Source organism: Solanum tuberosum, unplaced genomic scaffold (assembly GCF_000226075.1).
Source record: "Solanum tuberosum cultivar DM 1-3 516 R44 unplaced genomic scaffold, SolTub_3.0 scf00103, whole genome shotgun sequence".
In the NCBI taxonomy this organism is placed as follows: Eukaryota; Viridiplantae; Streptophyta; class Magnoliopsida; order Solanales; family Solanaceae; genus Solanum; species Solanum tuberosum.
In genome coordinates, this window is record NW_006239027.1 from 881,049 (window position 1) to 896,411 (window position 15,363).

At 33.6% G+C, this 15,363-nt stretch overlaps 2 protein-coding genes across 2 annotated transcripts; one reads left to right on the top strand and one right to left on the bottom strand.

The window, feature by feature from the left end:
- The first annotated feature begins 4,659 nt into the window (after positions 1-4,659).
- Positions 4,660-10,427, top strand: LOC102584282 (uncharacterized). Its single transcript, XM_006348589.2, has 5 exons — positions 4,660-4,755; positions 5,938-7,173; positions 8,733-8,855; positions 9,027-9,167; positions 9,909-10,427. The coding sequence occupies exons 2-5, from the start codon at positions 5,944-5,946 to the stop codon at positions 10,047-10,049; spliced, it is 1,635 nt and encodes a 544-aa protein (XP_006348651.1). The 5' UTR covers positions 4,660-4,755; positions 5,938-5,943; the 3' UTR covers positions 10,050-10,427.
- A 2,764-nt stretch (positions 10,428-13,191) lies between these two features.
- On the bottom strand, positions 13,192-15,363 carry LOC102584622 (cytochrome P450 CYP749A22-like). The gene is made up of 5 exons (XM_006348590.2): positions 14,858-15,363; positions 14,554-14,777; positions 14,237-14,469; positions 13,793-14,156; positions 13,192-13,714 (listed from the first exon to the last, which is right to left on the bottom strand). The coding sequence occupies exons 1-5, from the start codon at positions 15,132-15,134 to the stop codon at positions 13,286-13,288; spliced, it is 1,527 nt and encodes a 508-aa protein (XP_006348652.2). The 5' UTR covers positions 15,135-15,363; the 3' UTR covers positions 13,192-13,285.

The following is a 15,363-nucleotide window of genomic DNA, read 5'->3' on the forward strand; positions in this document are numbered from 1 at the left end:
TATATATATATATATTAGACCTAAGGATTTGTCACATTGTCTATTAGGTCCATTGTTCACATTGAGCCTTTAGTCTTGTTGGAGGTTTTTTCTCTCGTTCGGTGTCTGATATCTACATTGAAGTTCTATTGCATTAGAGAATGTGTTGCAGGAACCATTCTGAGAGCAACACTTTAACAATATTTTTTTACATACCTAAAACCTCTGATTAAGAATAAAGAAACGTACTCCAATCATCCTACTATCCATTTTGATAATCTTGTTGGAGGTTACAAATTAGTAGCTATGCTTCTCAATTTGGCTAAATTGCATTAATGGATTAGTCATCCTATGCATAAATTTAGGGGTGGGGTCTACTATTTGTAGGTTTAGTTTAATTGAAAGGAGTGAAGGACAAGAAATTCAATTTAAGGATGCAATGTTACGTTTGTATTTTAGTGTTTGATTTAGTGGTTAATAAAGTCGATAGAAATTATATCAAATTGAGATTCAAAAGTCGATAAAGACAGAAAATATTGATAGATATTTTTTTAATCTAGTTCATGAATTGATGGATCGAGGTATTTGGTACCTGTTTGCAATAGAAACATCCAATGAATAAGGTTCAATTGAATTCCTTCGTTGAAAAATCGCATCATACAAATATGACAAAAAAAATTATTTAATATATTTAAACTCTTGAATCTCCTCGACTTGCTTTAGGTCTCAAGACGAAATTTTTAAATATTCATATTGAAATTCATGACTTCGCTAATATTTGTACTAGTTGAAAATAATAGATAACCGCAATATGAGACGAAATTTTTAAATATTCATATTGAAATTCATGACTTCGCTAATGTTTGTACTAGTTGAAAATAATAGATAACCGCAATAATTAACATGAACACCACTATTATAAAAAAAAAAGGAACAAAAAGATTATATGAATCCTCAAATGAAGAAAATTGGTCTGTCCTAAAAAAGAAATGAAAGTGGTTTATTCATCTTTCAAAAAATAGAGTAATATATAAAAATATAAAAAAAATAAAATTTCGGAGGGAGGATGATACATGGATAATTTATCTTCTTCTTTTTTTTTTTCATTTGTTGTCTGGTATTTATATAGGAGCCCGATTAAATTCAGATTCGCGCCAGAAAGTCCCACATTAGAGGTAAAACACTCCTTAACAAAGGCGACCCATTACCCAGGAATAGTTGAACCAAAAACTGTTAATTAAGGATGAATGAGTACTTACCACTCCAAAGCTACCCTTGATTGGTACCTTTGTCATTTGTCAATATGAAAATTCTACTGTTTTTTTCTCCACTTGACACTTTTATTGGAACCTTTTTGGCAATATGAAAGGTCTGATCCTCAAAATAGAAGATAAAAAGGTCAATAGCTCAATTTAGAAAGTGATCTCATAGGGTTTCTTTTTGACCACATAATAATCCATATGGAATGGTGCCATTTGAATCACCAATACACATATAATTAAAACAAAGACTTGTAAAATGGGAAAAGAATAGTAGAAGATGAAAAAAGTGATAAAAGTAGTCATCTTTTTGTTTTTTGAATGGTCTATTCCTATCCAATCATGAAAAGGAAATTCAATGCCCTTTTGGTGGAATTTTGGAGGAAATTCCAATTCACAATAAGATAGTTTCTTTCCATCTATCGAAGTGTTATTGGTGTATAGAATTATCAAATGTGTACGTTGAAGACAATATATATACTGTAGAATTAGATAAGATGTACATAAACTGGTTGAGAAAAAAATATAGATTATATATGAAGTGCTAACACCTAAACGAGAACCTTTAGATAACTATTATATATATTTGTTAGGATGGGTCGACCCAACTTTACCTAGTTCAATTCATATAAGTTTGGAATTTGACGGTCCAAAATAGGTCGGGCTGGCTCATCACTTTGACAAGCATAAAATGGCTAAGCCCAACCTAGGGGACACTAAAATCATCAAAAGAAAATAAAGGTGACTAACTTCTTCTAACATAACTACGAGAATCAAGATCTTCAACGAGAACTTTTTAAGGAATGAGATCTTGAATCAAGTCGTGATCATAAATATATTTGCAGCGACCAACAGAACATGAAACTACTACACTATTGATGTTTATAAATTAAATTTATCGTGTTCATACGTGGGGGGTGGGGGGGGGGGTTGCCAAGTGGCTTAGCCAATTCAGATAATGCTAGCTAGATGGGAAAGTTCAATCTATATAGAGGGAATTTTGGACCACTTTATTAACTTGTGATGTATTTTGATTTTGTTGGGTCATCAAACATTACAACTAACTTTATATGACATTGAATCTTGTGGCTAATTTAAGTAGAGGAATTTGGCATCTTCATAGATTTGGACTACATAATGTTTTCTTATTTATGGTATAGCCATTCTGTTTATCGAAAATAGGTTTTTTTTATCATACAAACATAAGAATCGTTTATACTTTATCTTGCCTCACTAATAAAATCACATTGAATATGTTAGTGGTATGACCATTGTGCTATATATTACTTTCTAATCGCTATAGTATGAGAAGTAACTTAGTTTAATATCATGATGATGCAAAGCAATATATTTACAGTTTGGTAGCTATTTAGGAAGAACATTATTTATGTACAATTAAAATTAGCATCCACCCAAGGTGGATTATGGGATTTAGGCATAATTAATATCATGTTTGGTAGCTTTGAAGTTACTTTGTATAAAATTTAACATACCAAATACTATTATCATATCGAAGTTGCTATGAATTTTTAGCCACAATTTAGAAAGTAACACGGAAATAGTCAGACTTTAATGCAAAAATAAAATTTAAATTAAAAAAATTCCTTTCTTAAACATGAAAGAACATATAAGAGTTTGAACCATTTATTCTTTGAGTTTAAACTTATAAAGGCTTAAACCTCATTAATACAGTTCGAAACTCCAACAAAATTTTGAACCACGTGAACCATTCCTTGGGTTTGAACATATAAAGGTTGAACCCCATGATTCATTTCATGGCGTTTGTAACTCCAACAAAATTTTGAACCCCATAAATCGTTACTTAGGTTCGATCCACACTTATCAATCCTTCGAACTTCAACAATGTTTGTTGGAGTTGTTGCATATAGTTGAGGGTATTTTTGTCCAAAACTTTTTCATATCAAAAGAGTAGTTAAATATGGAGTAGTAATTTTTTATATAATGGCTAATATATGCTAGCAAGTGCTATTAAAAGTCTACTATATTTACCATTTTTCCTTATTTAATCCTGGATAGTCCAAACAGAAATTTATGGACCCATTAGTTGAAGCCCAAAATCAATGGGCCTGGCCCATTTGAATGCCCACAGCCTCACATGGAAATGACAGAGATAGCCACTTTTGATGGTCCTATTTAAAACATATCCAAGTTTATGATTGCATTTAAAATTTAGCCACTACTTGTTGCACTTCTTCTTCATTTAATTGCATGATTTTCCTTCATATAGAAGTTGGCTTCTCATCTTTAATTTTTGTCTTTAACGATCGATAATATATTTGGTGTAAGAAGTTATTAGATACAAAATTAAATATTTTATAAATAATTTGATGGTGTAAATATTTTCTTACACCATTAAAGTACAATAACAACATATCGGATATAGTCTCATAAAGTGGGGTCCGTAGATGACAACGTGTATAAAATTTTTACTCCCTATCTTGAAGACATAAATGTTGTTTCTAATAGGCCAACGACTCTAGAGAAATAGTTCTAAGCCGTCCAAAAAATAAATATAAAAAATAACACATAATAGTATAACAAAATAGTATGATAGACGAAATATAAAAAACAATAAATATAATAACAATAACATACCTAATGAAATCTCATAAGTGAAAATCAGATGCGAGATCCGAACTTGGGCATCGTATATGCATTGTGCAAACCTTTGTCGTTAAGCTAAAAAAAACAAAAACAACAGATAATAACAAAAATTAATTCAAAAATCCAACAACCTCAATCTCTTTCCACTTGACATCAGCCAAAAACAAAAAAAGGAAAAAAAAAGTCAACTAAGCCAAATAAAAGTAGACTTTTTCAAAAAAAAAAAAACTATTACTCCCTCTGTCCCAATTTATGTGACTTACTTTCCTATTTAGTCAGTCCCAAAAATAATGACACAGTTTTATATTAAGTAACAATTTGACTATAAAATATCTATTTTACCCTTAATGAAATGATTTACAGCCACACAAATTTCTATTATTCAATTTGGACCACAAGTTTTAAAAGTCTTTCTTTCTTTCTTAAACTTTGTGCCGAGTCAAAGTACCTCACATAAAATGGGACGGAGGGAGTATCTATTATGGTATAATATAGGAAAATTATTACTTTCGATTTTAATTTATTTGTCCGATTTCCTTTTCTCGACTTCAAAATGATTGCATCTTTCCTTGTTTAAGCATAATTTCAATTTTATTTTCCATTTAACATGTTTACGATCATGAAATCAAAAGATATCTTGACATAATTGACATATTTTAAATTTATCAAAAGAAAATATATTTTTTAAAATTTCGTGCTAAATCAAAATAGGATAAATAATTTGAAACGTGATACTACTAGGAATATATAAGAAATATTAAATTCAACGCCGTGTATATTTTTACTCTCTTTTTTGGGTTCCCTTCGTCTCTTCATCTTCTATCGCTTCAGCAATTTCTCTGTAAATTTCCATGATTTTGCGTGTTTAGGGTTTTGTTGTTTCTTCGTCAAGGTAAGTTTCTACCAAATTACGGTTTTCCATTTCTCTGTAATACTCGTTTTGTTCGTAGAGTTGGAGTATTTACCGTTAATTGCGGAATTAGGTATTTTTTTTTAACTGTTCTAATGATCTCGTTGTTTTGTTGAATTGATCAGTTTTTTGGGTTTTGTTTCAAAATTCTGACTTGGGTTTTGAAATTCTTGGATTTTCTTTATCTGGGTATCCTTCTATTTTTGATTTTGAGGTAGATTTTTGTATTTAGTGAAGAAATTGGATATTCTATGGACCCATTGGGCTGCATGATTTGTTTCTGCTTAGTTGTTTGAAATGGTGATGATAGTGTAATGATTGGTTTGTTAGAAGGAATTCTTATTGGAGTTTTGTGTTTTGCTCAGTGTATTTGCTTCAACTGTTTTGCTATTTTTTGGTGTTTGCTGTTGTAGAAATTGCATACTCTGATTAAGTTATGCTCAGCGTTGTGATAATGTGAAATGTTATGGAATCTGTTGTTTAAAAGAAAAAAAAAAGTTTTACCTAAGGAAAACTTTTCTGATATTTGGTTGAACATAAAGCTGCTTGCATGTAGTAGTGGTGGAGGGTGGAGTGGGACATGGGACATGAGATGTGGGTTTAGGTGATAATGAGAAGTGGTAAAGAGTGAGAATAATGTTTACATGCTGATAAGAGCTAGTAGTATGCAAATAACTTGGAGATTTTAGGTTCAAATTTAGTTGTAGCATCCTGTATAAGCTCATTGCTTCAATCTCGGTGTGCATACTTACCTGATGCTTGTGGGCTATGGTAATCTGCCAGGTGTTTGATTAGTTGAGGTGCACGCAAGTTGGTTCAAACACAAATGTCATAATGAAAAAGAAGAAAAAATAGAGCTAATAACATGGAGTAGGGGTACTGTGGAAATTGATTAACTCCCATGATGGACTGAACACCTTTTCTGTTGGTGGAGTATTTTCTTAATTTCTAATTGGTTAGGACCTTACAGGCCCTTGTTTCTTTCCTTCTGTTATTTCAAATTTTAAATAGTGACCATGATTAACGGGTGATTAGGTATTGTTTAGTACTCTTTGAATTTTTGTGCTTTTTTCCACCCGAGTTCCTTCTTGTTTTTCCTTTTTTCTTATTGTGGTCATATGACCTCATTGAGTTATTTTTAAATTGCTTTTTGTCGTTTAGCAGAGACAAATGAGTGGGGTGTCTCTAGGTGAGTCTCATGGTCGACCCCGTACTGGGAAAAAGACATCGAGGAGGTGCAATGATGGCACAGGAGCTGATCATGTTGTTCTGATTGATGTCGAGTGTGAAACTTTTGGTAATGTAATTTTTATTGATGTGCCTGAATCAACCCCCAAGAGGTTTCGAGGTAAGACAGCAGCAAAGAAAGACAAAAGACGATCTCCTTTGAGGAACATAATCTTCATCGATGATGATGAAAGCAATGGGAATGAATATCCTAAATTTGGTTTGGAAGATGACCGCCACTTCTTTCATGACCCATCCCCTAGCATGAGACCATGCTCAAGCTCGAAAAGTGCTACAGAACCTCTAGATGAAATTGGTGATGATTGTCAGTTTGTTCGAGAAAATATTTCCCCAGTGAAGTTATCAAAATGTAAAAGAACTTACTCTGGAAAAGCTCCTGTCCAAAATCGATATGGTTTGATGTCTGATTCAGAGAGTAGTTCATCTGATGATGATGAGGTCATGGGGGATTATTCTGGACTGCTTCGGGAAGAGTGGCAGAAAGCTTCGTTAAAGAGGAAAAATGATAATAGTGGTCAATCTGGTGTTAGAGATATTAATAGTGCATCCGCTGTTGGAATTCAACCCGAGCCTGGTGAGAGTAAAGAGCATCCGGCTTGTCCTGGTTACTCTAAATCCTCTACTGAAAAAGAAAACCTATCTCCTAGACCAACATGTGAATCACATTGTAATGAAACTGGTAGTTTCAATGGAAAGGAGGATTTATTGCCTGGAGGATTTCGATGGTGGACTACCGGATCATCTGTTAAAGATAAATCAGACTGCAACTATTCTAATGGCAGCGTTAGTCTTAGAGAGTCTTCTATTTGCAGGAGAGCTTCATCAGGCATACAAATCAGTGGCAAAAAATGTGTTGATCAGGAAAATGGGAAATGGATTCCTGATAGGACATCAGAATTAAGTTCAAACCATAATGAAACACAACCTAGAAACAGTGGTTCCTTGTCGGAGGAGGATCTTTCGGAATCTGTATCTATGAGCCAACACAAGGATGAAAGGCATGATGATATGAATGGAAAAGATGGTGAGAATGTGGAGCTCTGTGTTGAGAACTGTATTACCACCGAAAGAGAAAGGTTCAAGGAGACCTCCGAATACAAAAAGGCACTAGAGGAAGAATTGGCGTCCAGACAAAGAGCATTGGCAATTCAGGTCTGTCATGTGTACATCCTTCTTCCTGATAACTTTTGTACAGATTTTGTTTTCTGTTATGCTTTTGGTGTTCACTAGTCTGTAACCTGTTGATCTTTCGACTGCTGAATGTCTTTTGATCTCATCAATGCCATAATTGATCAAACGTTCTCTACTTTTGATGCTTAGTGTGCTTCTTTGTAGCCTAGATGCTCCAGAGGTGTCACAATTATTGCAGCCAGGTTGTAGAGAGTAAGAATGTAAGAGTGTGCAAGAGATTAACAGGATGTCCTTTGTGTTTATAATAGTTAGAAACTTGAAGTAGTCAGTCGATGTAGAAATATATAAATGAACTTTCTGTTGAGTTCGTAAAATCCCCCATCTATTTCCTATAAATGTTGGATCTTTGAAGCCTAGAGTAGTCAAAAGCTAAAGGTGTTATAGTCTTTTGGGGCCTTTAAGTGCAAAACATGATTAAAGCATGAGCTTTAACGAAGAAAGGCACTATTGAACTGAAAGACTAAATATTTTTTTTAAAAAGAAGAAGAAAAAGGACTGAAAGACTATTCTTAAAATGAAATGTATGAAGTAAATAATGTCAATCAAGTTTAAAAACCATTTCAAATTTCTTGATTTAGATGAAACAATGTAGCTTTATGTGTTTTGGAGATAGTTTTGAGAGCTCCTTTCTTTATTTGGTGTACCTACTTGAGCCCGATGAAAGGGAACCTTCACGTCCGATTTTGAAAGCGGGGAGATCCTGTAGAATCCTATCTCAGTTATTATTTTGATAGGTTCATAACTAAAAAGCCCACTTTGTTACGATTAGAGGTTCTTATAATTCAACTTTAATCTCTTATTCCTAATCACTAACAATTTCTTCTTTATGCTTTTGACAATTAATGTATCCTTTTACTAACTATATCTATTATTTAGTATTTCCTTTTGAAGATAGAGTTCACAGGCCCTTAAATGCAGTACTTCTCTACTTCTAACTTATGGGCTATATCTAGGCTGCATATCAATCTGGGAAAAAGCTCTTTTGGGGAATTTAAGTGCAAAGCGTAATTAAAGGATGAGCACTAACGAAGACATGAGGCACTAATGAAGAAAGAAAAACCATAACTATTTATGTGTATCTTTGACTGATTGGATATAAAGGAATTAGAGATACCTTTAGGAAAACACCTTATATGGATACCTTTTGTAAATTTTAGATGCCAACAAAAAATTTAATTTTAGTGTAGTAGAACTTCTATAAATGATATTGACGATGTATTGGACTTTCATAGACTCTTTACATCCTCAAAAGGAGCTAAGTCCACAAACACTTTTGTACACTTCTAGTACCTCCTTGATGATGTATTTATTTTAGTACTAAAAATCATCTGTATCTAATTGGATGGGTTGCTGTTTTGTTGGTGTCCTAAACCATGAACTTTGAAGATTAAGATTGAAGTTCTAGAATTTCAGATAAAAAAGGGCAACCACAGAGGAAGAGCTAAATTAGCCCAAAAAAGAGCAAGATTTGTGTATATATGAAGATGTACTGTTATCTGATGTGCTTTTTTCCTATCTAGGCACAAGAAGCCAAGAAAATGAAGCTGCTGCTGAAAAGAAAGAAGGCTGAAAGTATGCGTTTATTAGAAATGGAAAAGAGACAAAAGCAGCGTGTGGAGGAAATGAGAGAAACTCAAAAGAAGGTATGGCAACTTGGCCTCTTCTGATGTCTATTTCGTGGCTTTTTGCAGCCTCTTTATCTTATATTTCTTTGTGTCCCTCTTCCATGCCACTTATGATCCCCCTGTATTAATTTGTGATTATAGTATATTTGGATTTTTCTACTGTTTAACCTATCAGATGAATCTTTATAGGACGTAGAGAATATGAACTTGAAGGAACAGATACGAGCTGAAGTTCGAAAGGAACTTAGTAAGCTTGAAATGACATGCCATGATATGGCTTCGGTGTTGCACGGATTGGGAATCACTGTTGGCAATGGCACTAGTCATGAGGTTTGGTTACGCTCAGTCTCTAAATATCTTCCATCTTCTTAATTTTAAATTACCTAATTCTACTGAATGCAAATAATTCCAGGGAACATACTTTTATGAAACATTGGCATTCTTGTTTTGCTCTTTCCCTGATTTATGATTGGTGACCTCTCTTGTTCTTAGCAATCATATGATCCTTTTGTTCTGGTCTTGTTTAAGAGAAGTTTAGTTGAAACATAAATGATAGATTGTAAGTCCCTTAAAAATCTGCTTCTTCTACAGACGAGCAACTTAGATAATCTGATTGCATTAAGTTTGTGCAGAAAACTCAGCTAAATTAGCATTTTACAAAGTTCTCAGCTAGAATGTCTTACATTCTTGCAAATGCAAGATCTCAAATCTGTGTATTAGATCAGCTATTATTCCTTTTGTGTTTTGGTTAGCTTACTGATTATGTTCCCATTTTTTTCTCTCTCCCAATATTGTCTCATCTTATATTGTATTGTATTGACTGTTGTTAGCCTGTGTTGAGACTTGGCTCTCAGATCCACACTCATATTTCAACATGCCACTTGTTAAGGAAAGCTAGTTGTCAGGACATGCAGCACATTTCTCATTTCTTGTTTTTACCTAGGATTTTGGGAGTTGTCTTACTATCTTCTCTGTATGACCGTCTCTTTCTTCTATTTCTATTCGTGAAGTGTTAGTCACAGTTAGAGGAATAACACGAGAGACATTTCTTACAATAAATTCTTGTTTCAGGTTCGCGTTGCTTACAAAAAAGCCTTGCTGAAATTTCATCCGGATAGAGCTTCACAATCTGATTTACAACAGCAAGTTGAAGCTGAGGAGAAATTTAAGCTCATTTCTCGAATGAAGGATAAATACTTACCATCTTTATGACAATGACATAGGACATAAATGTAGTTTTTTCTCAGGGAAGATATTATATTTTAGGATGGAAATTTTGTGTATAGGCCTTCAATGCTTGAACTTTTCCCATCACATGGAAAGCTGGACTCAAATGCAGAAAGGTTTTTTATATCCAGGTTTAGTTTTGTTCATTTCTTTTTGTTTTTTGTTAATGTAATTTTGTTTTTCCATGGTTGAGATGGCTTTCAGGAATTGCTCAACAAAGGCTGTAATTTTTTCAATTTTTTTTTTTAAAATTCATTGGTCACTGGTTATGTGACTTTAGTTGATTTTAAGGTCAAGTTTACATTCGTCGTGTTTTTTACCAAGGTGACACTTATTTATTTTGAGATGGATGGAGTAGCTGAATTTTAATCTTCAAATAGTTCATTTTCAATGGATTTTTATTGTAAAAGATTCTTTTGCTCATAAAAGATTGTTGAACTCAATACACATTTCACATAAATACATAGTTTTATTTGCTTGGACAAATATAAGTACAATTATACTTCAGATTAAACCAATAATCAATCCTACTTCATCTTTATACACATCTTAAATCTTGTGAAGAATGACTTTAACTCCATGCTGTGGACGAAGCATAAAAAGCTGAGCAGGAGAGTGAACATAAGTTGGTGAAATCATGAACATATAACATTGTAGAATCATCGGTAATTTTTGCTTCGTTCAAGGCTAAACAAGTTCGAGGTCCATAACCAAATGGCAAGTATGCTACTGGATTGTTGTTTGTAGCTTTAACAACTCCTTCAGCAAATCTATCTAGTTTGAAAAAATGAACGTCTTCTCCCCATATTTTACGATCATGTTGAACTGCTAATGGTGATAAATAGAAATGCATTTCAGGTGGTAAACTTAGCTTTTCCTAGCTCAACTTTCCTTTTCATGAATGGTACCAGAGGGTACAATCTTAGAGATTCATCAAGAATCATGTTCATCTACATTGATCAAAATATGTTGAAAAGTGTTATGTAATAAAATAAAAGTATTGACATTGATAATAAACAAATGCTAACAATTTTCAGTCTTGATAGGTATGAGCAATGACTAATGTTGCAACTAAAACATAGTATTAGTGGCGACTATTTTAAGTATTAGCGGCGACTAATGTTGCAACTAAAACATATTATTAGTGGCGACTACTGTTGCCACTAAAACATATTATTAGTGGCGAATATTTTAAGTATTAGCAGCGACTAATGTTGCCACTAAAACATATTATTAGTGGCGACTGTTTTACGTATTAGCGGCGACTACTGTTGCCACTAAAAGTAGTATTAGCGGCGACTACTGTTGAACTAAAACGTAGTATTAGTGGCGACTGTTTTAGGTATTAGCGTCGACTACTGTTGCCACTAAAAAGTAGTATTAGTGTTGACTATAATAAGTATTAGCGGCGACTACATTTGCCACTAAAACCTAGTATTAGTGGCGACTAGTATAAGTGTTAGCGGCAACTAATGTTGCCAATAAAACATAGTATTAGTGACGACTATTATAAGTGTTAGCGGCGACTAATGTTGCCACTAAAACATAATATTAGTGGTGACTATTATAAGTATTAGCGCCCACTAATGTTGCCACTAAAACATAGTATTAGTGGCAACTATTATAAGTGTTAGCGGCGACTAATGTTGCCACTAAAACAATGTATTAGTGGCGACTATTGTAAGTGTGGTCCTAGCTATTATACTATGATATCAATAATGGTACATTTGTATAATATTTGGTGTTTATGCAAGTAAATTTAACATTTGAAATATGTCTCTTATGAAGATACACTTATATTGGATTAGATTCAGATTCATTATATCAAAATCAGTATGTCTACCTTCACAAGATAGGGGTAACTAGATTTTCTATCTCCTAATGTCATTTTCATTAAGTTGGTAAGTATTTATCCTTCATTTGAGAAATAAGCTTAAATGTCTCCTCAGCTTCAACTTGCTGTCGTATATCAGATCGTGAAGATCTATCTGGATGAAATTTCAGCAATGCTTTTTTGTAAGCAACGCGAACCTGAAACAAGATCTTACTCTTAAGTAACACTTAACAAAGATGAAAGATGTTTAGAGACTGAGCGTAAACAAACCTCATGACTAGTACCATCACCAACAGTGATTCCCAATCCACACAACACCGAAGCCATATCATGGCATGTCATTTCAAGCTATTATTCCTTTTTAGTGTTTTGGTTTGCTTTCTGATTATGTTCCCATTTTTTTCTCTCTCCCAATATTGTCTCGTCTTATATTGTGCTGGCTGTTGTTAACCTGTGTTGAGACTCGGCTCTCACATCCACACTCATATTTCAACATGCCACTTATTTAGGAAAGCTAGTTGTCAGGACATGCAGCCACTTTTCTCATTTCTTGTTTTTACCTAGGATTTTGGGAGTTGTCTTACTATCTTCTCCGTATGACCGTCTCTTTCTTCTATTACTATTCGTGAAGTGTTAGTAACAGTTGAGGGATATAACACAAGAGACATTACTTACAATAAATTCTTGTTTCAGGTGCGCGTTGCTTACAGAAAAGCCTTGCTGAAATTTCACCCGGATAGAGCTTCACGATCTGATTTACAACAGCAAGTTGAAGCTGAGGAGAAATTTAAGCTCATTTCTCAAATGAAGGATAAATACTTACCAACTTTATGAAAATGACATAGGACATAAATGTAGTTTTTTCTCAGGGAAGATATTATATTTTAGGATGGAAATTTTGTGTATAGGCCTTCAATGCTTGAACTTTTCCCATCATATGGAAAACTGGACTAAAATGCAGAAAAGTTTTTTATATCCAGGTTTAGTTTTGCTCATTTCTTTATGTTTTTCGTTAATGTAATTTTGTTCTTCCATTGTTGAGATGGCTTTCAGGAATTGCTCAACCAAGGCTGTAATTTTTTCAATTTTTTTTTTTTAAATCATTGGTCACTGGTTATGTGACTTTAGTTGATTTTAAGGTCAAGTTTATATTCGTCGTGATTTTTACCAAGGTGACACTTCCATTGAAATGGATGGAGTAGCTGAATTTTAATCTTTAAATAGTTCATATTCAATGGATTTTTATTGTAAAAGATTCTTTTGCTCATAAAAGATTGTTGAACACAACAGACATTTCAAATAAATACATAGTTTTATTTGCTTGGACAAATATAAGTACAATTATACTTCAGTTTAAACTCAATCCCACTCCATCTTTATATACATCTTAAATCTTGTGAAGAATGACTTTAACTCCATGCTGTGGACGAAGCATAAAAAGATCAGCAGGAGAGTGAACATAAGTTGGTGAAATCGTAAACATATAACGTTGTAGGATCATCGAAAGAGTAATTTTTGCTTCTGTCATTGCAAAGTTCAAGCCTAAACAAGTTCGAGGTCCATAGCCAAATGGCAAGTATGCTACTGGATTGTTGTTTGAAGCTTTAACTACTCCTTCAGCAAATCTGTCTGGTTTGAAAACATGAACGTCTTCTCCCCATATTTTACAATCATGTTGAACTGCTAATGCTGATATATAGAAATGCATTTCAGGTGGTAAAGTTAGCTTTCCTAGCTCAACTTTCTTGTCAACTTTCCTTTTTATGAATGGCACTGGAGGGTACAATCTTAGAGATTCATCAAGAATCATGTTCATCTACATTGATCAAAGAATGTTGAAAACTGTTACGTAATTGAATAGAAGTATTGAAACCGATAATAAACAATTGCTTACAATTTTCAGTCTTGATAGGCCATCTGCATTAGGAACTTTGTGGCCAAATGATTCAACAACTTCTTTTCTTGCTCTTTCTTGCCACTTCTTGTTTGTAGCTAGCAAGAAGATTGTCCATCCAAGCAAAATAGTTGTCGTCTTGTGACCAGCAAAATAAAATGTCTTGCACTCATCAATGATATCGTCTATCGATATTCTGTTATCTTGATAAGCCTCTAGGAGTTTTCCAAGGAAATCACTTCCAAAGTTATGGTCTTCACCAATCTTTTCCTCTTCTCTTTTCTTTATTATTCGAGTAATGCAGTCATGTATGCCCTGCTCGAGTTTCTCTGACTCTATTTCATCATAGCTTTTCCAAATTTGACTACACGAGATGTAACAAGTATGTTGGCTTAACTGATCAAATGTCGTTGATAAGCTGAACTCGTGGAGGAAGGGACTTACCTGATGCGTGGAAATCTAACTTTGTTAGCATTTCCGGAAACTAGTGAAGCTAACTTCATTAGCATCTGAAATATGTTCTTTCCTTCTGAGTAACTACTTCCAAAAGCAGTCCTGGAAATGATTTCTGATGTTAATAGCCTAAACTCTTCAAACACTTCAATTTCTTTATCTTCATAAATCTTCCAACGTTCGAGCATTGTCTCACAACTCATAATCATCATCGGAATCATACTCTACAATCACAAACATTATCGAAAAAATTAGCACTAGAGGAAGCAGAGGAACTTCCTTACCAAAAAACTGCACAAAATTCTTACTTTTAGGCTTTCTCCATGAAAAACATGGTTGGCTAGTTTCCTCATTTTTACCCATTTTTCGCCTTTAGATGATGCAACCCCGTCTCCAAAAAGCTTCTTGGGAAAACCTTCAAGATCCATTTTGGGATAATTGTTGTTTCTATTGCTCAGTATTTCTTTGAGAAGTTCTGGTTCAGTCACTACTAGTTCAGGTTGCAGTCCATACCAGTAGAGAAAATTTGGCCCTATAGTTAAGTGACATTAGAAACAGAGAAAATACAAACTAAATAAAACAAGAAAATGTGTTATAATCATTTAAATTTACCATATAGTTTCTTCCAAGAAAATATATGAGGTAGAACTCTTGGAAATATGTCATGTGACAAGTGATCCATGGCTTTGTTTATGGACTCTTTTTTAATTTCAAAAATCTCTTTGAAGTTTCCATGTAGGAACTTGTAAGAAGGACCTTGTATACCTTGAGATCTCATCATAAATTGTACATGAAATGGAGTCCACAATAGCTTCTTAACGATCCTAACGAGGATAACTAACAAAGAAATGAAAAGAAAACTCGCGAGAATGATTATCATCATCATCATATGAATGATGTTCGCGGTTTTCTTTTATGAATCAAGATATTGAATGGACCTGAGAGTTCAAGGTTATGGTTTTTCGCCTTTTTCTAATGTATGGCCTAAGGTTGAGAATATTAGCTTGAATTAAAAGACAAACAAATACAGATATTGGTTTTGGCTTCATCAATAGCAATTCAAACCACCATTCTTGTTTTGCTCTTGACAAAGACCTCAATGAATAGACGGTGTGGCC